This window comes from Schistocerca cancellata, chromosome 1, assembly GCF_023864275.1.
Source record: "Schistocerca cancellata isolate TAMUIC-IGC-003103 chromosome 1, iqSchCanc2.1, whole genome shotgun sequence".
In the NCBI taxonomy this organism is placed as follows: domain Eukaryota; kingdom Metazoa; phylum Arthropoda; class Insecta; order Orthoptera; family Acrididae; genus Schistocerca; species Schistocerca cancellata.
The window spans coordinates 759586276-759610142 of NC_064626.1; the positions used below are offsets into that span (position 1 = coordinate 759586276).

Genomic DNA, 23867 nt, shown 5'->3' on the forward strand with positions numbered 1-23867 from the left:
CATGGAGCAGGAACTCTCTGGAGCTTCTATTGCAGCACTCCAAACTCTCTGGAGCTTCTATTGCAGCAGCTTGGAGTGGTGTGGGTGCCACAAGTATGAGGTCGGCAGTCATATAAACTGGACCCAGTGGAACACATGGCTCCTCCGTGCTGACTCATTTGATTGTTCTCAGCAAGTGACAGTGTTCCGCAGACAGCTGGAATGGCCTGTTCCAGAATAATATTACTCTCATGCATGTTAAAAATTTAGGTAGGCACTTAAAAGATCATTAATATTTATTATATAACATTTCACGTATCTGACTTTGAACTTAAATGTTCCTGTTGGGAGCAGTAAATACACTTAAAATATCTTGAGGGAGGCATTTTTAAATGGTTTCAAAAAGATTATTACATCTTCCAACATTTTTTTTGTAAACAGAGTTAATTAAATTTTCTTGATTTATCGTGAACAGTATTGCTAGAACTTAGAACGACAGCGAGTTTGTTGATTCACACTGTCTAGTTTGCTGTTCCATAGCATGCCCACATTTCCTTTCAGTTACTTTTGACGGACCTGGTCATTTAAAAAAAAAGTTGTGACAGCCCGACAAGAATTTATTAATTCTGTTCCGCATAGTTTATTTTACGATATAAATCACTCCATAGATTGACTGTTAGTGCCACTCCTACATCTCTGAAAGCATTTGTCAGCTCTCCAGAAACAGCTTAACATGGACAATTAGTGGTTTCCTTTAAATTTCTTGAAATGGTGGTTGCATGAGTTATCCTTGCACTGTACTTGGCCCCCAAATCCATCAGGATAGTACTGTCTTGAAAAATCCATTTTTATACTCAACTTCGAAAGGTAAAATGTCTTTGCTGACAAGGTTGATGAGTTTTTTATTGTCGCATCTATATTAAGATTCAGTGGGATTTCTGGAACTCTCGCTCTTATTATTTAAAAAAGTAATAGTACTGTTTGTCCAGTGTCACATACATGTCTTAACAAATTTGAAGTCCCCCATATTGTGTCTAGTGTAAGAGTGCACTTCTTTACATGCAAAACAAGCCACTATATCTTTGATTTTCTCGTTGCCATCAAATACATAAGCAAATTTCTTTCAAATTGTTGATTCCAATTTGACTTCTTGCAATAATGTGTAATCACCTTGTTTTACCTTGTATATGAAGTTATACATGAAATGTATTCACAGTTGTGAATATGGATTACCGTCAGCTGCATAACGGAATGTCGACAATGAAAATTTGTGCCAGACTGGGACTCGAATCCAAATTTCCCGCTTGTTGATAGCGGTCGCCTTATCATCTGACTATCCAAGCGCAACTCAGTGGCCAGACCCACATTTCCATATGTCATCAATCTTGTGTCAGCAACCTTTATTTGTACATCCAGTGTATATATTCCTGTACAGGGGAGACATTTTACTTGAAAGTCGCTTGCCCATCGTCGGCGGATAAATACGATGTTGCAGTGTATGTGTTGTTCTTAATTACGATGCAGACATCCTTTGGAAATGCATTCATGTCTGAAGGAACTTTGCAAAGTAATTTGCAATAACATGGGCACTGCAAAATCATATTATGTGAAATTATGTCCATGGTGTGCATTTTATTAAAGCACTCTTACTAAAGTTTACTCCAACACTTTTGTTATGTGGTCACTAAATCACTACAAAGTGTTAACTCATAGCAGTAGAAATTAGGCAACTCACTCTTCTCAGGTATTCAGTGGTCAAGCTTGTCATCCAGAACACGCTTCACAGACTGCCTTGGGAGCAGCTAAAGTACAAAGCAGTTACTATTGCAGACATCTGCGTGATCTCTACCTAAATGCAAGTGGATACCTTATCCACATTTGGAGACAAGTGTGAGACAGCACTTGTTCCCCCCCCCCCCCCCCCCCCCCCCCCCCCCCATTCCAACAGGTTCCTCCTATATACCAACAACAGGAAGTATCAAGTGCTACTTGTTACTACTACAGACAAACTCTACAGTACATGTTCTGCTCTAACAGGCAGAAAACTTAAGATAAAAGCTGTTGATGTATACTTACTGGAAACTCGGTTGTCCTCTCGTGAATGTGTACTACCTTCTCAGAGCCTTACTGCACCAGCATCAAAGTGTCATCCTGTAGTGACTGCAGGGCTCGGTAGTGGTACTACCACAGACTACTCGTCAACATGTACTTTGTGTACGACCAGTGCTGCAGCATTGATTTCTGGTGCTAACTACTAATTACTACTGCTTCGACTGCTTCCTGGTAATGACAAGCTCGACTCTCTGTGCTAAACACTGATGTTTCAGGGCTCTTAGATAAGTTTCTGTTGCAGCATCACTTTCCCATCACTCTTCCCTAATGTCTGGAAATGCCCCACCTTGGATGGAATTCTTCTCAAACTCAGGCACCCTTGCTACCATTCCTACATTTGCCTAGGCCATCTGGTTGCTGTTACCACTGTTTTGCACAGACTTGTTATTGCCCCACAGTGGCCTTGACCGTGAGCGCAACACTTTCACTCCAGATGTTCCACTTCCTGCCAACCGTGCATTGTGTCTGCTGATACCATGTCTGCCTGTTGCCTTAGAGTTATTACTTAATAAAATTTCTTTCATAGTAGCCAATATAGGTGAAAACGTCCAGAATGCTGTAGACAATGACGACAAGTTGATGCCATGTTTCTTGACTTCAGGACACAGTTCCACACGGTCATTCAGTGAACAAGATATGAGCTTCCCAAATATCAGATTAGATTTGTGACTGGATTCAGGACTTCCTTGCAGGACAAAATTGTCAGATGTAAATGTTATTTAATTTCAGGAGTATCCGAAGGAACTGTGATAGGACCATTTGCGGGTGCACACACACACACACACACACACACACACACACACACACGATCTAGCAGATAACACTGGAAGACCCTTTAAGCTGTTAGCAGGTAAAGCTGTAAGTAGATAGGAAGCCCAGAATGATGTAGTGAATTGCAGGAAGATCTGCATAGGGTCAGTGATCGGTGCAGGAGCTGGCAGTTGACCCTGAACGTATATAAATTTAACATGTTGCACATACATAGAAGAAGAAATCGAGTACTGCGCAATTATGCTTTTAATCACAAATTGCGGGAAAGAGTAACTACTGTAAAGCACCTAGGGACGACCTGAAGTGGAATGACCGCATGAAGTAAAGTGTAAGAAAAACGGGTGCCAAGCTAAGATTCATTGAAAGACTCTTAAGGAAATATAACTCATCCACAAAAGTGGCTTACAAAACTCTTATTCAACCGATTCTTGAATACTGATCACGAGTCTGGGATCCATACCAGGTTGGATTAATAGAAGAGGTGGAGTTAATCCAGCGAAGAGTGACACATTTTGTCGCAGGAGTTTAGTCGGGATGAGAGCATTACAGAGATCTCAACAAACTCCAGTGGCATATGCTACAAGAGAGGCGTTATGCACCTCAGAGAGGTTTGCTGTTGAAATTCTGAGAGAGTATGTTACAAGAAGAGTCAGGCAAGACATTTCTTCCTCCCATGTATATCTGGCAAAATGTTCATGATGAGAAAATCGGAGAAATTAGTGTCAATGAGAGGTTTACCAACTGCTATTCTTCGCATTCATCATTCATGAGTTGAGCAGAGAAGAAGATAATAGGTAGTTGCACCAAAGTATCCTCTGCCTCCCACTGAAAGGTAGCTTGCAGAATATGGGTGTAGATAATGTGTAACATTCCCACAAACCTTGATAACTAATGGAATTTGTTGTGCCATGTACAGAACAAGACTCTGAATACATCATTTTCCATCTTACTACAAGAATTCATGAAGATTCAATAGAGTGATTGGTTCCAATCCACATTGTTCCAAGTAGTACAACTGATTTACCCTGTTGTTCAAATAAAAGGAATTTTGCAAGCCTATTATATGTCACTGTTTCTGAATATCTGTTGTGTTTTTTCAGTCCAAGTTTTAGCCTGGTGAATACGAAAACTGACTTTTTGGAAGATGTTGAAAATTATAAGACCCCAATTTAAACAAACACTCAAACTGCTTGTCCAGCTTTTGATTGTAGCTGTCCAACTCCACTTACTTGTTACTTCAACAAAAAGATCCTTTCATGCCTTATTAAAACATCATATAGCCTCCTCCAGCTTGCACCACCCCTTACAGTAGTCTTGGATGTGTAGAATGAACATTGCTGTATCCATCATTCATAGTCTGATGGAAGGGTGTCTTTCCTTGACACATAATATATATATTCTGCTCCGAGCTGCCAGAGATGGCAGTCATGTGTACGTGAGGTATGCTTGCTTTTGTGAATGAATGTGTGTTTCCTTTTCTGAAGAAGGCTTTGGCCAAAAGGTAATGTGTAAGTGTCTTTTCCTGGTGCTTGTCTCAACTTAAAATGTCATCTTACCGGTATATTGTTAATATATCTTCATCATATAACTGGGCACCTTCATGTGTAGGAATGAAAAATGTGGTCTTGCATGGAACACTATTCTGAATGTTTGTGCAGATGGTGGATCGGCTACCATTAACATGGTTAATCAATCGAAGGTTTGAGTACTGATGGACACTTAGAGCATTTTACTTCCTCTGCCATTATCTCGCGTACCTCATTTATGCCTGTGTGGTGTGAGCTACCAGTTGCAAATATTAGTACCTGGAATTTGCTTACACTGACCTTTAGTCCTTGCGAAGGGAAGTATGTTCTTAATTCTAATACCCCATTAGTTGCTGAAAATTACAGTTTCTCGGAGTCTTTTCCATAGAATAAAACTAATGGGTCAACAGCATACCTTACAACATGCAAATTAAATGGATTTACAGTATCATTAATACATGCTAGAAAAAGGAAAGGTCCAAGAATTGAGCCTTGAGGCACTGCCTGTGTCATTGTTTCACTTGAGGATTAGAAATGTCAGTTTCTTACGTAAGTTTGGCACAACAATACCAATTCATCAGGTACGTGACTAGAAGTTTCACTCATGAATTGTTGACTTTTGGAGAGAGAGAGAGAGAGAGAGAGAGAGACCCATGGTTTTCTGAATCATAAGTTATTCTCAAGTCTAGAAGTATAATGGCTATGTGCCTACCATGTTCTATAGTTCTATATTACTGTATACTTCATGGAAGAAACTGGTAACAGCAGTAGCTGCTGTTGAGTTTTTCCTAAATCCATGTTATGATTCAGTAAGTGTTTCATGTCTTGAGAAAAAGCCTGTGAGTTGTGATAGGAAAACTGAAAGTGGGGATTAGCAATATTGGTCTATTAAGATAGAAACTTCTTCTTTACTTCCCTTCTTATGAAGTGGCTGAATTACACTTATTTTTCAGGGCCATGGATATACGTTCTCAATAATACTCCAATTGACAAGATAGGTAAGGGGTTTGGTTATTTCATTGGCACATTTCTTTAGCACCACACTTGAGATACCATCCCATTCAGATCAATACTTGTTGTTTAGCTTTTGTATTGTGTTAAATATCTCCTGTTTTGGTGAGTTGTGTTTTATTGGTCTCATAACATACATAATATAAATCAATTGATTCAGGCACTGTCAGATACTGTTGATTAACCTCCATAAATATGAGCCCTATACCATCTGTGATATTAGATGTGTCAGCCTGGAGATCTATAATGTATATAAATACACTCCTGGAAATTGAAATAAGAACACCGTGAATTCATTGTCCCAGGAAGGGGAAACTTTATTGACACATTCCTGGGGTCAGATACATCACATGATCACACTGACAGAACCACAGGCACATAGACACAGGCAACAGAGCATGCACAATGTCGGCACTAGTACAGTGTATATCCACCTTTCGCAGCAATGCAGGCTGCTATTCTCCCATGGAGACGATAGTAGAGATGCTGGATGTAGTCCTGTGGAACGGCTTGCCATGCCATTTGCACCTGGCACCTCAGTTGGACCAGCGTTAGTGCTGGACGTGCAGACCGCGTGAGACGACGCTTCATCCAGTCCCAAACATGCTCAATGGGGGACAGATCCGGAGATCTTGCTGGCCAGGGTAGTTGACTTACACCTTCTAGAGCACGTTGGGTGGCACGGGATACATGCGGACGTGCATTGTCCTGTTGGAACAGCAAGTTCCCTTGCCGGTCTAGGAATGGTAGAACGATGGGTTCGATGATGGTTTGGATGTACCGTGCACTATTCAGTGTTCCCTCGACGATCACCAGTGGTGTACGGCCAGTGTAGGAGATCGCTCCCCACACCATGATGCCGGGTGTTGGCCCTGTGTGCCTCGGTCGTATGCAGTCCTGATTGTGGCGCTCACCTGCACGGCGCCAAACACGCATACGACCATCATTGGCACCAAGGCAGAAGCAACTCTCATCGCTGAAGACGACACGTCTCCATTCGTCCCTCCATTCACGTCTGTCGCGACACCACTGGAGGCGGGCTGCACGATGTTGGGGCGTGAGCGGAAGACGGCCTAACGGTGTGCGGGACCGTAGCCCAGCTTCATGGAGACGGTTGCGAATGGTCCTCGCCGATACCCCAGGAGCAACAGTGTCCCTAATTTGCTGGGAAGTGGCGGTGCGGTCCCCTACAGCACTGCGTAGGATCCTACGGTAGTGGCGTGCATCCGTGCGTCGCTGCGGTCCGGTCCCAGGTCGACGGGCACGTGCACCTTCCGCCGACCACTGGCGACAACATCGATGTACTGTGGAGACCTCACGCCCCACGTGTTGAGCAATTCGGCGGTACGTCCACCCGGCCTCCCGCATGCCCACTATACGCCCTCGCTCAAAGTCCGTCAACTGCACATACGGTTCACGTCCACGCTGTCGCGGCATGCTACCAGTGTTAAAGACTGCGATGGAGCTCCGTATGCCACGGCAAACTGGCTGACACTGACGGCGGCGGTGCACAAATGTTGCACAGCTAGCGCCATTCGACGGCCAACACCGCGGTTCCTGGTGTGTCCGCTGTGCCGTGCGTGTGATCATTGCTTGTACAGCCCTCTCGCAGTGTCCGGAGCAAGTATGGTGGGTCTGACACACCGGTGTCAATGTGTTCTTTTTTCCCTTTCCAGGAGTGTAGATTGGTGCTACTCAGAATTCACTTCTTCTCAGTTACTTTAATTGCTTTGGTACAGCAGACTTGTAACAACTGACATTAGTGATCCGAGTAATGACAATTGACACTTTGGCTGTAAAATTGTCTTTTACTTTTCTGTTGACTTTTGCATAATCTGTTTTATTGGAGCCTAAATCTGTTACTCTTATGTTGGAACTTGTATTTGTGAGATTACAAGAATTTAATAAATGTTAGTTTCATATAGATTATAGTACAGGAATTTGCAACAATATTTAGCTCTCAAACTGTGCCAACATCTGTGAGGCCTGCTATTGCCCTGGAAAGTCTATTGAGATAGTATAGCACATCAGTATTTAGTGAGCAGTACGTTCCAATAACTTTATGTTTAGCTAATCCACTTTAATGACTGTTTATGTGGACTACAACACCTGCCATTTCAATTGTTCCTGCATTAGTATTGCTCAACAAATACAATTATTTTAAATGTTATCTGTTCATTGACAAATATTGCCAACCCATCCCCTTTTTGTTCTTGCCTGCAGTAACTATGTGCCAATATATGACCATCTAACTGGTGATAATAAATTTCATTGACTTTCAGTCCATGTTCTGTTATTACTAAAAGGTGTGGTACACATCCACATATTCTTGTGGCAAATATAAAATGTTTTTAGTTTGGAGTATATGGGAGTAGTTAATAAAGTTAATGAGTGAAAAGCTGAATATTCTGGGAAACAACTTTGATATAAGCAGCAGATGTTTACAGCACATGACATGTATGGAAAATACAGCTTATTCATTAATAAAGTTATTTTCCCGAATAAGTTACTCAAATTACATGAAAAGTTGAATTCTTTAATTGAATAATAACATTTTTCCACTAGTGTATTAAATAACTACACACACACACACACACACACACACACACACACACACACACCTCGGACACTGTAAGATATGTTTTTAATATTATATGATAATAGTATTAGCTCGGACAAGATGGCAGACATCACTGCTAACAGAGTCGACAATTTATGGGTGTGGTTGAGGCCTATGACTCATTGTGCCCCGTAGATAAGTATCCAAGGTGCTCTGTCAGACACTGCAGTGTTCGTGTGTGATGCCTTTAGTACAGCAACATCGAGGAACGTCGAGACCTCCATTATACAACATTGTATTTTCTTCTGTGCTTATGATTTGAACTTGTCCTCAAAACTATGTATCACAGTTCACTACTACTTTGGTTACTGATTTGGTTCTATATTTATGGCATGAATATATTATCTAGTACAACTAATGCTTTTCGTAGTAGTGTGTCCTTTATATAGCTGTATTGCACGGAACAGTGCACTCCACAGATTCACTGCTGCTGTATGTGATTTTACTCTTGTGCTTGATGGTAAAGTGGTATTGAGGGTGGTTCCTTTGTGGACTGTTTCAAGCCAGACCCATGATTGTTTAGTTTGTGCAGAAAACAGTTGGAATTGCAACAGAAATTAGACAGCCAGCAGGAACAAATTCTGCAGCTAACTACTGCGGGAACTACAACATCCGCCGGCCGCAGTGGCCGTGGGGTTCTAAGCACTTCAGTCCTGAACTGCAGGACTGCTACAGTCGCAGGTTCGAATCCTGCCTCGAACATGGATGTGTGTGATGTCCTTAGGTTTAAGTAGTTCTAAGTTCTAGGGGACTGATGACCTAAGATGTTAAGTCCCATAGTGCTCAGAGCCATTTGAACCATTTTTTGAACTACAACATCCACCCATATCACAACTTGTGTCTTTCATTAATTTCAGTGAAACGGAGGAAAGTTGGAAGCAGAGGAAAATTGGAAGTCTATTTTATCAGTTCATCCTTCATTGCAGACAAGTTGTGTTACTGATCCTGTTTGCCAAAATGCTGTGTTATTGTCTTAAAATAGGAGGTTTTATATTTAGTTCACAAGTTATGTCAACAGTAGCAGATCCCAATAAAATTATAACAGCATCTTATAGTAATCATCTTCATCATCAATATCAACATCAACAACAACAACATTAGTTTCTTCTATGAGCTCATTGCTCTGTATTCTGGCAATGTGGACCAAACTAGTAAGTAATTACTTCATAAATTGCCCCCCCTCCCCCTTTCCAAATGTTGGTAGACTTGGAGACAAGAACATGGTAGCCAGTAAAGAAAATATAGGAAAACAATTAAGTGTAGTTGCATGAGTAGGACTAATAGTCGTGTATACTTATCCTGTAAACTGACTTTTTCCTCACCATTTTGATAAAAGCATTGTTCAAATATAATATTGTTGTGTGACTAGGGCTTCCCGTCGGGTAGACCGTTCACCTGGTGCCGAGTAGACTGTTCGCCTGGTGCAAGTCTTTCGATTTGACGCCACTTCAGCGACTTGTGCATCGATGGGGATGAAATGATGATGATTAGGACAACACAACACCCAGTCCCTGAGCGGGGAAAATCTCCGACCCAGCCGGGAATCGAACCTGGGCCCTTAGGAGTGACATTCTGTCATGCTGACCACTCAGCTACCGGGGGCGGACATTGTTAAAATTATGTGTGGATTATGTTAATAATCATCTAACATTTAGAGGGCACTGATTAATGCATGCAGGTCATGGCCCCACTACATTGCCGAGCACCATAGGTTGCCTAAATTGTGCCCCAACTGATACAGAAAGCATTACGGTTTGACACAGAATGCGTTGCTTTTCACAAATTTAGCGACTTGGTCAGTGTCTGTCTGGGTTAGTGAGTGTCAATAATGTGGCACAACAGGATACTAGTGACTGTCACATTGGTCCCAGCAGTCAATTGAATTCCACGTGAATAGCTGAACAAGCCAGTCATCAACAATTCTGACTTGAAACGGCAGGTGACCATCGCAACTGCTAAGTCACTGATTAGCATGGCTACATAACAGTGCATTGGCCCCACCCGTTCTACATTTTCAGTGTCAGGTTTTCACATGTAGTGTATAGATGATACCACTAAGGACCGCCACACACCGTCAGGTGGATTGTGGAGTATGGATGTAGATGTAGATCATCAAAGTAAGCTACGAACTTGTAGCTTTTCTATAGTATGTTTACCAATGTCATCTAATATTCATAGTTTGGACTCATTTACCGTTTTCGGTCTTATAGTTGATAATCAAGTATCATTAGTGCCTTTCATTAATCCAGTCAGTGATCTAGTCCAGTTGTGTCTGGACTGCTAACAGTTGTTTGAACCTCAGTGAGGTTGTACAAAAAATGTTGAAGCACATATTTTATTTAAGTTGTTGTACAGTCATGTTTCTGCCGAGCATATCTAGTACTGTTCACAGTATAACAATATTATGAAAATGATAGATCGCTATTCACCACTTAGAGAAGTTGTTGTGTTGCATGTAGACCCAATGAAAAGACTACCAAACATTTTAGCTTTCAGACAAAAGGCCTTTTTCAGAAATAGAAAGACCACACACACTCACAGAATCACAGAAGCAACCCCCCCCCCTCCCCACACGCACACATGGCTACTGTCTCCAGTCACTGTGGAAACACTTTGTAATATGAGGGATGTTAAAAAATTTTGTCCGTCTGATCGAGAGAAAAATTATTTAAGGCATTCCCTACACTGACACATTTATTTAGTTTGTTACTCACTGTGAAGATGACACATTGAGTTGCAGACAGGCACTATGAAAAGACAATTAACCCTTCTCTGCTCCTCTCCTTTTCCACTCCCCCCCCTCCCACTGCCAACCTCCCAACACTGTGCATGGCAACTTTGTCCTGCCACCTAGTCCCTGCATAGTGTTGACTCCTCTACCTCCACCCACACCATGCTGTCTCTCCACCTTTCCCACTCTACGCCGGATTGCTGGTTCCACTCAACACAACAGTTGCATTCTGGCCGGAGCGCCCGGAGATAGCAGTCGTGTGTGAGATGTGCTTGCTTGTGTGAATTTCTACATCTCTTCTTTTCTGAAGAAGACTTTGGCCAAAAGCACAGTGTGTAACAGTCTTTTCATTGTACCTGTCTGTAACTTGACATGTCACCTTTACCATGAGTAGCAGTCTATTCTTTTCATAACATTGTTAATATTCCAACCTGGACTTTCCACTGTTGAACACATTTGTTTGTTGAATATCGTTAGTGGTAACACCAGTTCCCGTCAGATCACCAAAGTTAAGTGCTGTTGGGCTTGGCTAGCACTTGGATGTATGACTATCCAGTATGTCAAGTGCAGTTTGCAACCAGGGTGCACTCAGCCCTTGTGAGACAAACTGAGGAGGTACTTGATTGAGAAGTAGCGGCTCCGGTCACGAAAACTGACAATGTCTGGGAGAGCAGTGTGCTGACCTCACACTCCTTCATGTCTGCATTCAGTGATATCTATAGGCTGAGTATGACACGGCTGTAGGTCAGTACTGTTAGTGTATACCTGTCCGTTTTTCCCCCTAAGGTAAGTCTTTCCGCTCCCGGGATTGGAATAACTCCTTACCCTCTCCCTTAAAACCCACATCCTTTCATCTTTCCCTCTCCTTCCCTCTTTCCTGACGAAGCAACTGTTTGTTGCGAAAGCTTGAATTTTGTGTGTTTGTTTGTGTGTCTATCGACCTGCCAGCGCTTTTGTTTGGTAAGTCTCATCATCTTTGTTTTTAGATATATTTTTCCCACGTGGAATGTTTCCCTCTATTATATATATGATGATGAGACTTACCAAACAAAAGCTCTGGCAGGTCGATAGACACACAAACAAACACAAACGTACACACAAAATTCTAGCTTTCGCAACCAACGGCTGCTTCGTCAGGAAAGAGGGAAGGAGAGGGAAAGACGAAAGGATGTGGGTTTTAAGGAAGAGGGTAAGGAGTCATTCCAAGCCTGGAAGCGGAAAGACTTAGCTTAGGGGGAAAAAAGAACGGGTATATACTCGCACACACACACACACACATATCCATCCACACATATACAGACACAAGCATTCCTACGTGGAATGTTTCCCTCTATTATATTCATATATATACTGTGTTGTCCAAACCAACCCTTGGGTTGAGGGCAACTTAATGTTATTGATTAATGAGAAGGAAGGCAATGGCATACCACATCCATTAGGACCATGCCCAGTAAAGCAATGTGATGTTCAAACCATACTACTGGTTGAGGACTGCTTTACAATGTTATTTTGTGTAATAGTGACATGCAGCCTTTTTTGTCAGCAAACAGTAGCTGCAAGTAATACGTCACCAATTGCAAGGCAGTGTACAAAAGAATACTTGGCAACTAAATTGAAGACAGCAGTGAAGGAAAATAGTGTATTTATTTACTTTTCAGAGACTGCTGCGTAGTTGTTGTGGAAGAGGAGCATGTGAAAGCTGTAGAAAGAAACAGAAACGAAATGTTACTTCAGAAACGGCAGAGGCTGATGGAAGAAGCTGCAGAATCAGTAAGTAGCTTTATGTGTGTTCTATAGAAGCTGACAGAATGCAATTTTTGTGAAGCTCACTTCTGTTGTGGAACAAAATTTGTTCAGTGCTAATGGTATTATTTTCTGTAGTCACTAACTGTAGACTGCTCTCCTCCCACTGTGGTTTGCAAAAGGAATTTTCCTCATATGAAAAGAATATAAATAAAATCACAGATTTTCAACTCATTTCTGTTAGATAACAGATGGTTTCATAAATATCACCTATTTTCATTCCCTAACCACATTTATTCTTTGTTCATAAGTAGTAAACTTCTGCCTTCTTTTTGTGTAATTAGTGTTAACTTGTTACATCACAGAATATCAAACAACAACAGAAATCTTTGAAAGAATAAATCTATTGTTACGACGGAAAATTTCCAGCTAACATGATGATGTAAGTGATGAATGGAATGCACTTAAGAGAAAATATCTGCTTCAGTTTTAATTTCTATGCTTTTAAAAAAGTATTTGTGAATCTAGAGACTTGAGTAACATGTGTGGATGGATATATGTGTGTGTGTGTGTGTGTGTGTGTGTGTGTGTGTGTGTGTGTGCGCGCGCACGCGCGAGTGTATACCCGTCCTTTCTTCCCCCTAAGGTAAGTCTTTCCGCTCCCGGGACTGGAATGACTCCTTACCCTCTCCCTTAAAACCCACATCCTTTCGTCTTTCCCTCTCCTTCCCTCTTTCCTGATGAGGCAACAGTTTGTTGCGAAAGCTTGAATTTTGTGTGTATGTTTGTGTTCGTTTGTGTGTCTGTCGACCTGCCAGCACTTTCATTTGGTAAGTCACATCATCTTTGTTTTTAGGTATATTAATTCATATTATGTTTTACAGTTATTATTTCTTCTGTAAGGTGAATGGCAATACATCTCCTCAGCAGTTATACTCCCCACAATTTGCGTTTCCTGTGACTATTTAGTTTAAGGAAGAAGGGCAATGGTATGTACTGTATTTTGAGCTTTCATTCAATTGAAAGGTTCAGAAAATATTGATCCACTATTCCACGTCATACAAGATGAGACAGTTAGTAAATTCTGTTGCACAAATGGGTATCGATGTTATAAGGACAAGGATGTGACGTATTTATTTCTAGATGTTAACGGTTGCCACAGATTTATGAGAATAATCTTTTAAATCAGAATAGTTAAAGAGACAAAAAAGTGGCAAAAACATTTGTCTTTCGAGAGCAAAGGTAATATTCGCTTTTAGAACAATATTTGTTATTCTGTGTAAGAGACTACACACCCATCTGTACAGGCCCTCCTGACAGAGACCTGTGCAATGATGGTCCAAAGAGATTGCAGATGCTATCAGAGATCAATGAATGTTACTACAACATAGGTGCCACAGCTCTGCTGACATTCTGATTTTATTCAAAAGATTACAGGCAGAATCATGTTAAGCGGTGAAAAAAAGAATGTTGGGAACAATATATTTCTTATATGGAAGCACATACCACACCTTCCCAAGTGTGGGCCAAATTACGGCATATTAGTGACTGTCAATACACTAACAGACACCAAGGAAACCAAAATGAAGAAGAAATTAACACAAATTTCTCAGACATTATTGAACTTCTAGCAATATACTATGCAAAAATATCTGTGTTGTATAAATACTAATTTAACCTTGTTCAACATAATCTCTTAATGGAACATTATATCCTGTCTTTTAATTCAAAAGAATTGAAACCTACCAAGCCACCATAACAGCTTGTGAACTAAAAGCAACATAGACATACATTCCCAAAACCAGACAACATACATAATTAAGTGCTTCAATTCCTGGATGAAAATAATAAAAAAAATTGTCCCATGTAAAGGAGAGTTAGTATTATAATACCTATATCAAAACCAGACGAGATGCAAGAAACAGAAATAGCTACCAACCAATCAATCTAACTAATTTGGATAGATATTAGAAAGGGTGTTAAGAACCTAGAAATCTCTCATCATAATTCCAAAGTGGATTCTGAAGATCCTGAATTACCACTGACCATTTCATATGGTTAGAATCTGTTATTAGTGATACCTCCATGCACTGCTGTTATTTGATCACAGAATTTTTGATTTACAAAAGGCATATGATACAGTGTAGCGACCTCATATTTTATCAGCACTGCATAACTGATGTTTCTAAGGAAATTTGCCCATCCCTTTACAAAATTCATCTCCTAGGTTGTTTAGAGTCAGGGTGGTAATGACTCGGTAAACAATATGTGCAGGAAAATTAAGTTCCAATGGGACCAGTTTCGGGCATCATACATTTTGCAATTGCAATAAATGAAATAGTAAATGCAGTGGGATCTATGCCACACTAGTGTTATATGTCAATGATCTTTGTTTATATTATAGCTCCATACCCTTTTGCATATCAGAATGCCAATTCCAGATAGCAATTCAGAAGACAAAACTGTGAATACTGCATTTCACCAACTAAAGAATGTGTTGTGCACTTTTGAAAAATATGATCCATCCATACTCATCTAAAACTACACTTAAAAACCCAACTGCTGGAAATAATGGCCCAGTATCATTTTCTAGGTCTTTTTAATAATTCTGGGATACCCCAAGCCTTTCTTTGGATGCCAAGTCAAGTCAGAATTTCAGGTAGTGAATTGGCTGAAAAACTAGCCAAAGGAGCAATAGGTATGGAAACACTAGAACTAGACCTTCGGAATGCTGACTTACAGATTCATGAGAAGCTGCATCATGAAGAAATGGGAAAAAGAATAGCAAAATAATACATAAACCAAAGAGCAATGAACACTCAAAAACACCAAGGTCTGGCATATGTCACTACAAAGCTGAAAAAGAGAAGCTATTGCCTATGGCTTTATGCTCTCTCCACATTGACACACAAAAATGACTCATTTATTTATATTATGGCAAGAACAACTCCCACAGTGTGTCTGTGGATCTACCCTAATAGCTCGGCACAGCCTCAAAGACGTGACATCAGTTGAACCTAGGAAACCCCATATCAGTAGTAGATGACATAACAGCCAAAGCTGTGCACTACACTTGCTGTGAAGGAAAGATTTCAAGTCAGCACCATTAAATACTGGACTAGGGAATGGGGATGAGCAGGGAGGCTTTTCACCACTGGTCTAACTGCTGAGGTGCCACAGATCCATTTTGTGTGTCTGAACCTGACATGAATGACCAAACTGTTTACTGTTTCTATTCCGGAACCTGTGTAGCAGCTCTGACATTTTTGTCACAGCTCCAAAGATCGCACAACCACTTAAGACGTGACATCAGTCAGAACTGGAAAACACCTAATCCTTGTTTCTAGTGTATGGTGTTACGCCTATAAGTCATGTACTTCACTTCCTTTTAAGGAGTGGGTACTGTAAAAAGTGTTAAATGTTGGCTTATGTAGAGGCAGCGGATGGTGATGTTTCTCATCACAGGCATCAGTCAGTCCTTTCTTCATTCCTGAATTTTAATTTTGAAATATCTTCCTGTAGTTATTGTTTGAAAATAGTAGTGAGTGATTTTGGTTGTGTTACATTGATAATTAGCTCGTACATACAATATTTATTTAACAATTGGTATGTCTTAGCTCTATAGCTGTAAGCAGTGAACATTAATTTCCAGATCATAATTACAACTACCATTACAGGAAGAGGCAATCTTATGTAGAATAGAGAAAGTTCCCAAGTTGAATGTGCTTCTTTGCCTTTTCTCTTAAAACCAAATTACATGTACATCTTCAAAGATTTATTATTGTGTCGTGGTGATGCCAGAGCAAAGTGATAGTTGATGAGGTGAATGTTTGAGGAAGAGAGATAAACAGGAGGAGGGATTCAACTTTTTAAGTTAGATAAAAGCGATAATTAGGTTTCTGAATTGAATTTTTACTTACTGCTACAATAAGTAACTGTGTTGTTGTCGGATGATATTCTTGCAGTATGGAAGAGAATGCCAACGGCAAAACTTTTTCTAGGACAGTGATTTGTGTGTGGCAAGTGAAAAAAAAAATATTTATTGAAGATAAGTCAGGAGACTATGCAAATTTAAGGGACAAGATACTAGGTATGGTATAGAATTTTACAAGAGGACAACGTAAAGACAAAAATCAGGAGCATGTGGTAAATGGAGTGACATTGCTGTGGGAAAATGGGAGTGGCGGGAAGCTGGAAGACTTTTTAAAAAAGTAGTTAACTGTAAAAAATGAAAGTAACCATAAATATATTTATGGATTAAGAAGTAGTAGATGGTTAAAATGAAGACACAAAATGAGCAAAATGAGATAAAACTGTTTAGCAACAATATCAATTATAATAGGTTATTACTCACCACATAGAGCAGGATTGAGTGGCAGCCAGACACTTTTAACACACACAGATTTGTACATGCACAACTTACACACCTGTTTCCTCAGTCATCTCCAGGTGCTGAGGCCTGACTACAGCAAGTTGTGATCCTGACTAGCATGAGTAATGGGAGGTACAGAAGAGGTGCAGGCTGAGGGTGGAATAGCAGGATAAGGGCGGGGGAACTTGCTATAGTATTGCCTGTATGTGTGTGCAGGAACATGGTGGTGACAGAATGCAAGCTACTAGGTGCAGCATCAAGATGCTGCATAGGTGGGAATAAGGCCACATCCATACTGGACACGTGCTGAAATGCATGACACAGAACAGAGTGTAACTGCACAGAATGGACAATGGCGTTCGTAGATGCACAGCATTGTTCCAATGCCTTTAACAATGGAAGATGAAACTAGGAAATTCAAAGTGTTGCTTTAGTAGTTGTTTATCATCAGCTGCAGTGGCAGAAAAGGGGAAAAAGTTGTCAGAGGGTGACATCAGTGCTGAAAATTCAGAAGATATATGGCGAAAAAGTTCTTTTCAGTGAATCACATATCAGTATTGATCTGTGGGATATAAATGATAAGTTTTGCTAATGACATTTCTATTCTCAGTGAAATCAAGGATGATGTGAAGGTCATACTGCATGGGATACACAGTATATTTAGTACAGAATATGGATTGAGAGTAAACTGAACAAAGATGAGAGTAATAAAGAATAGCAGAGACGAGACTAGCAATAAACTTAAAATCAGAACTGAGGAACACAAAGTAGACGAAATGAAGAAATTATGATACCTTGGAATCAAAGTAACATATGACAGATGAAGCGAGGAGAATGTAAAAATCAGACTAGCACAGGCAAAGAAGGTATTTCTGGTTAAAAGATAATGTATATAAATTATTTACGAAACAATCTCGGCAGCCACTTAGACTGCCTGCAGATGTTGTTGTCATTTACTGTCTAGGGAAGTTATCAGGTGATCAAAACCCAATTGCAAAATGATTTTGACAAGATATCTGGTAGTTGACTCGAAATAATGAAAAATGTGAGGTCATCCACATGAGTAAAAGGAATCTCTTAAATTTTAGTTATATGATAAATCACACAGATCTAAAGGCTGTCAGTTCAACAAAATATCTACAGATAATAATTACAAACAACTTAAATTGGAATGATCACATAGATAATGTTGAGGAGTAGGCAAACCAGAGACTGCGTTTTATTGGCAAACAAAAGATGCAATGAATCCACAAAAGAGACTGCCTACACCATGCTTGTCTGTCCTCTGGTGGAGTGTTGCTGTGCAGTGTGGGATCCTTACCAGATAGGATTGATGTAGGTCATTGAAAAAGTTCATGGAAGGGCAGCTCATTTTGTATAACTGTGAAATAGGGAAGAGTGTGTCATGGATGTGATAGAGCTGGGATAGCAATCTTTAAAACAAAGCTGTTTTCAGTGCAGTGAGATTTTTTTGTGAAATTTCAATTTCCAAAATTTTTTCTTCTAATGTGAAAACATTTTCTTGGCACCCAGCTGCATAGAGAGAAATGATTGACGTAATAAAATAAAAGAAATGAGAGCTCGCTTGGAGGGATTTAAATGTTCATTTTTTCCACATTCATTTTTGAGAGTGGAATGATGTAGAAAAATGAATTTTTGCAAGGTGGAGAAGATATATGAGGAGGAACAACTACAGCAAAGAAACTATTAGACATGAAATTATAATCAAATAGGGTAGAAAACTTGTTATAGGCATATTGATTAAAATTTGATTTGGAGATGCTTTGTTACAGACTTGGTGTAAGTACGAATGATAAGCAATGATGATATTGTGGTATTCTGTGTGCATAATTCAGAGGAAACTGGTTGTAATTTTTATTTACTTTGATCATCATTGCATTTTGGTATCCATAGAAGATTTGTCAATTGCCCCTTTGTCTAATACAATGTCATTCAGTTGCTACCATATGCTCTTTCAGTGTTTTCATATTTTGTACACATCTTAGCATGCAGTTATACGTGTATTTGCTTTTAATTCAGATTTTGAACTAGGTTGGACATATTGTTATTACATTGGCCAACAAGATTTTACTTTTTTCTGTAACTTACATGAAAACTGCTAATCTTTATGCTTTCAGATGTGCCAATTATGATAATATTAATGAAAATGCAAGATTTGCTCTCATTTTGGAGTTATGAGAACTTTACGTTATTGCATGTATTTCCCCTGGTGGTATTCCTCGGAGGAAGGTTATAGGAGGCACAACCATTTTGACTAGCGTTTATAGTTTCCTGCTTGTGATTCCCCGATTAGCGTCCAGCAGTAACCGACTAACATTGATGCACTCAAATTTCCCCTGTATCTTGTTGCCATGTCAGAAATTTGCTGGTTGAAGCGTTCTCTGTGGTTGTCGATTACAGCACCATAGTTGCAGGAAAGCAGTGCAAGTGGGATCCTAGGAAATGTAGCCTTGAGGGCATGTTGCACCCCAGTCTATCGTAGCAGTGCAGAAGATTTGCCACAAGAACCTTATATTTTTCTGTCCTCTTATTTCCAAGAAAGCTTGTTGACACTTGAACAAAGTCATCTCAAGAAAACTTTTTGTCATGTGTCAGGATGGTGTTAAAATGCTCATCCGTGTAAAGTTTGCATATATGGGGAACCATGAAAACCCCGTTTTATTTTGACTTCACTGAGACATGGAAATTTCTCGTGCAAATAGATAAATGCTTCCCCAGTTTTGTCTATGGCCTGAACTAAGCTTTATACGAAAACCAAGGGGTAATATGTTCTTGAATTCAACAGGTGCTTCATGCATAACATTATGAGACCCTGATTCAAGAAACTGACGCTTAGGCTGATCATTGTTTTTATAATGAAGTGCTTTGGCGTGGCCATCCCAGAGGCACAGGAAGCCCAAGTAATTTCAGATCCCTGAAAATTTTGCCATTTAAATTTGTCGTAGTTCAGGTGCAACAACAGTTGTTTCATGATACATGTTTCTTTCATGTAAGGTGCATACTCAGTAGGAATCGATGGTAACATTGCCATTATGCAGTAGCACACAGTTGAGACTTACTTTGGAGGAGTCAGTGAACAACCTTCACTGATCACTTTTATAGTCAATACCAGTAGCTGCCATTGGTCCCCATACATCACTACAAAATACCAAAATCTTTTCACTTTTGAAAAATAGAAGGAATGTCGTATGGCAGTTACAGAAAAAAGGCACATTTACCACCTTATGAAGACAATTCGACTGCTGTAGTCTTGATGCCAACAGTTCAACTTTAGCTTTCGGTAGTTCCAGATATCTCACTAGTTTGTTAAGGTCACACTATGTTATTTTGTAAATCTCTGTACACTCACAGCCACACATAAAATCAGGATATTTTGAAGAAACGTGTTTTGAAGGGGAAGGTGCAGCACTAGTTTCACTAGCGCCCTCGTCACTATTACAATGTGATGGGATAGGAACAGACAGTCCATCTTTGTGAAGCATTGGTGTCATGGCCAACAGTATGTTAGTGTGTTAATGCAGTTGCCATACAAAAGTAACCATCATTCACATAGTTTGATGATTCTCACCAGATCATGAGTGTAGTAAAGTCCAGGGAAAATATTTTACTGTTCAGTCTTGAAAGTACAGTCTGTTTGCTGTCCGAATGTAGGCATTTATTGGTGCTCATCCACAAATTTAGCTACATTTGTCAGCACTATTTACACATTTGCAAGACATGTTACAATGACCACATGTGCTACTTACTGTTCAGTAACATGCTCTTACAGCACATGAACAAAACACAGTTTGAAACAGATAAAACTATGTCTACCGTCAGTGGGATTTTGAAGTCTGTATGGGAAGGGATCGACAATGAATGAGCATTATCATAGTAAAATACAATTAAATGCACCTCCCTCTCCCCCCATAATTTGGAAATGAGAGCTAATTTGTTTTTCATTGTTGTTTTTGTCACCAGTATGGTTGATACAGTTAACAAACATTCATTTCATACCAGTTAAATCTTCACTGTTGGCTATTCTTCTTCTTCTTCTTCTTCTTCTTCTTCTTCTTCTTTCTTTCTTCGTTTGGGTCATCTAAGGACCACGCACCAATTCCAATGCTTCCTTCTTTGTTGTTCTTTCTTTTTCGTCCAGTATTATTTCATCTCTTCACTATGTATCCTTTTTCTCTCCTCGGACTGTTTTGACCCTGTCTTCTTTTTCTTCTCCCTCCTGCCTTGGAATCCTTCCACTTTTAACCCTTTCCTCTTGAAAATCTCTCTGTCTGTTGCATCTTTTTCACTTATGTTGTTCCTTTCCAAATTGTTCCTAACTTCTTGAATTCAGGCTGTTGTTGACTTCTTGTCCCAAAGATATTTAAAAATCTGTTTGGTTAATGTGTTGCTGTTCATTCCGTATAAGTGTCCAAAAAATAGCAGTTGCGTCTTTCATAGTGTTTCATTTATGTTTCCTATGTTGCGATGAATGTCTTCATTGCTTCTTAATTTCTATACCTCTGCATTTTTTGGTGGCCCAAGTATTTTTTGAATGATTTTTCTTTCTAGGACTTCAAGTTTGTGTAATTTGTAGTTCAGTACTAAACGTTCACTTGCATAAAGACATTCTGGCTTTACTACTGTGTTGTTGTGTTGCATCTTCAAGTTTTTAGACAGATGCCTTTTGTTGTAGACATTCCTAGTTATTCCATAAGCTCTCTCCATTTTCTGTACTCTTTCTTCTGCAGCGAATTTTTCTAAGCCATTTTCTTGGGTAATTTCTTTCACATATTTAAATTTATTTACCCTATTTATCTGACCAGTACCTGTTGCTAGGGATTCCGGAGCACTTTTTTTTTATATTTGTCATATTTTTTTTTTTTTAAACAGATGTTTCTAAACCTGCTTTGTTGACTATTTCTTCTAAGAGATTGATTTGTTAGGTTTTCAGGAAGAATGGCAAAATCATCCTCAAATGCTAAACAGTAAATTTCAATACCATTGCTTTTAGTTCCCAGTCTGATTGGTGATAGCTTCTGTTCTTTTAGTTCTTGTTTCCATTCTCTTACTATTTTCTCTAGTACACAGTTAAAGAGGAATGAAGACAGGCCATCACCTTGTCTTACACTTGGCTACTATTTTTATTATTTTATTATTATTTATGTATTTAGTTTATCCTCATTCAAACAAAATAATGTCACACTTACCCAATGCAATAAGTGTTGTTGAGACAGTGGTGTTACATTGGATGTTATTGGTGAAGCTTCCTATTATTTTTATGGAACACCTGCTTTTTCATCGTCAGATGATCATTCAGATTGTGGTGGTCCAGAAGGGCTTTAATTGTCATGTTGTCATGGCAAAACCTGGAGTGCACTGACTTCTAGTAATGATATTCAACTCTGTCATGTTGACGTTAGTTTGCTGTATTGAAAGACTGTATAAGTAACCAGTTAGGTATGTACAAAAGTAGCTGAATTTTGTAGTTCACTGCAGCCAATATATTTTTAGTATGGCCAGTACTGAATTCCACTACTTGATAAGGTTGTATATAGTACCATTGCTAACTTACTTATCAGTTGTGCAGATTGCAAAGTTCTTTGATAACATAATTCCAAAAAGAGGAAGTAATTCTGTGGGCGCTGGTGTTAGTAAGGCACCAGTGCTCTTATCTTAAAATTTCATTGACTATAGAGATTGACACTATGAGGTGCATTCTGGACATCATAATGACAGTGTGTCTAACTAGGTCTCATCAATTTACCTTCAGCCAATTACACTGGTAAGATGATCTGTTAAACTTTTCTGATGCTTTGGTGATACCATCCAGTGCACTGGTTGAGTGTCTCAGAGTGAGAGATCTTATTTTCAGAAATACGAAAATAACTTTTATCTTAGAAATCATTGGTGCAGTGAAAGTTTCCTTCCTTGTTACCTCCTGAAAAGAAGTGAGGTGGATTAATTGATGTGGAAGGGTGCTGAAGAAGACAGTACAGAATTTTAACCAACACTGTTGATCCTCATGAATAATGTAGCGTATTTGTCCTGTATACAGCGTTGACGTGTTAGGTCACAGATGTCATGAGACAGCTTGGGAAAATAATCTAATTCATTTCTACTCAATTTGTGCCCTTAGCTGATAGAGATTGACAAGAGCAGGGCTCAGGCATGCATGCTTTTTTTTGTTGTCCCAGATGGTTCAACAGGATTAAGGTCAGTTGATGTAAGTGGCACACATGGACCCATACTACAAAAAGATAATTCTGACACTTTTAGGGAGTAATGGGATAGTGCATTTTTATGGTCAAGGCATAAGTCAAATGCAGGGTGCTGTAGACAAACAAACAGATCCACATATCAGACAGTAGGTTGGTTATTGTTCACTCATAAGAGGTGATGGCAGGCATATAAGGGATGCCATTGCATTACATGAAAATATTCCCTTCATGAAAATACCTCCATCATCTGACTGAACAATGTTCTGATAGGAAGAGAAAAACATGACCTCATATTGTTCCCAACATACTTGTACTCTGCTGTTGCCCTGTACCCATGGGTGGCCCTTCAGTTCAGGTGACTTCCTTCTGTTTTTAAGTGTCTGCTGACAGTGTTCTTACAGAGAACTGAAAGTCTTAAGAGGAAACAAGGCCCCTGGATTACATGAAACTCCTCAGAATTATTAAGCTCAATGGGAGGGCCAGCCATGGCAAAACTGTTTCACCTAGTCTGCAAGATATGTGAGTCAGGTGAAATACCAGCAGACTTCAGGAAGAATGTAATAATATCTGTTTCCAAGAAGGCAGGTATGAACAGATGTGAATATTACCAAGCGATCAGTTGAATAAGATATGGTTGCAAAATACAGACATGAATTGTGTACAGAGGAATGGAAAAATATTAGGGAAGGAAAGTTTCTACTCACAATAGAGCGGAGATGCTGAGTCGTGATAGGCACAACAAAAAGATTCACACAATTACAGCTTTCAGCCATTAAGGCCTTTG

General features: G+C 39.7%; 1 protein-coding gene across 3 annotated transcripts in view; it reads left to right on the forward strand.

Annotated features, from left to right (window-relative positions):
• Positions 1 to 23867, forward strand: part of LOC126186300 (germinal-center associated nuclear protein) — a 304544-nt gene that overhangs the window by 136660 nt on the left and 144017 nt on the right. For all 3 annotated transcript variants that reach the window (XR_007537424.1, XM_049928199.1, XM_049928198.1), the window contains exon 14: positions 12409 to 12520. Coding sequence is in view for 2 of the 3 variants with exons in the window: in XM_049928199.1 (XP_049784156.1) it covers positions 12409 to 12520 (112 nt within the window). In the remaining variant the exon portion in view is untranslated. The remainder of the gene's footprint in view (positions 1 to 12408; positions 12521 to 23867) is intronic.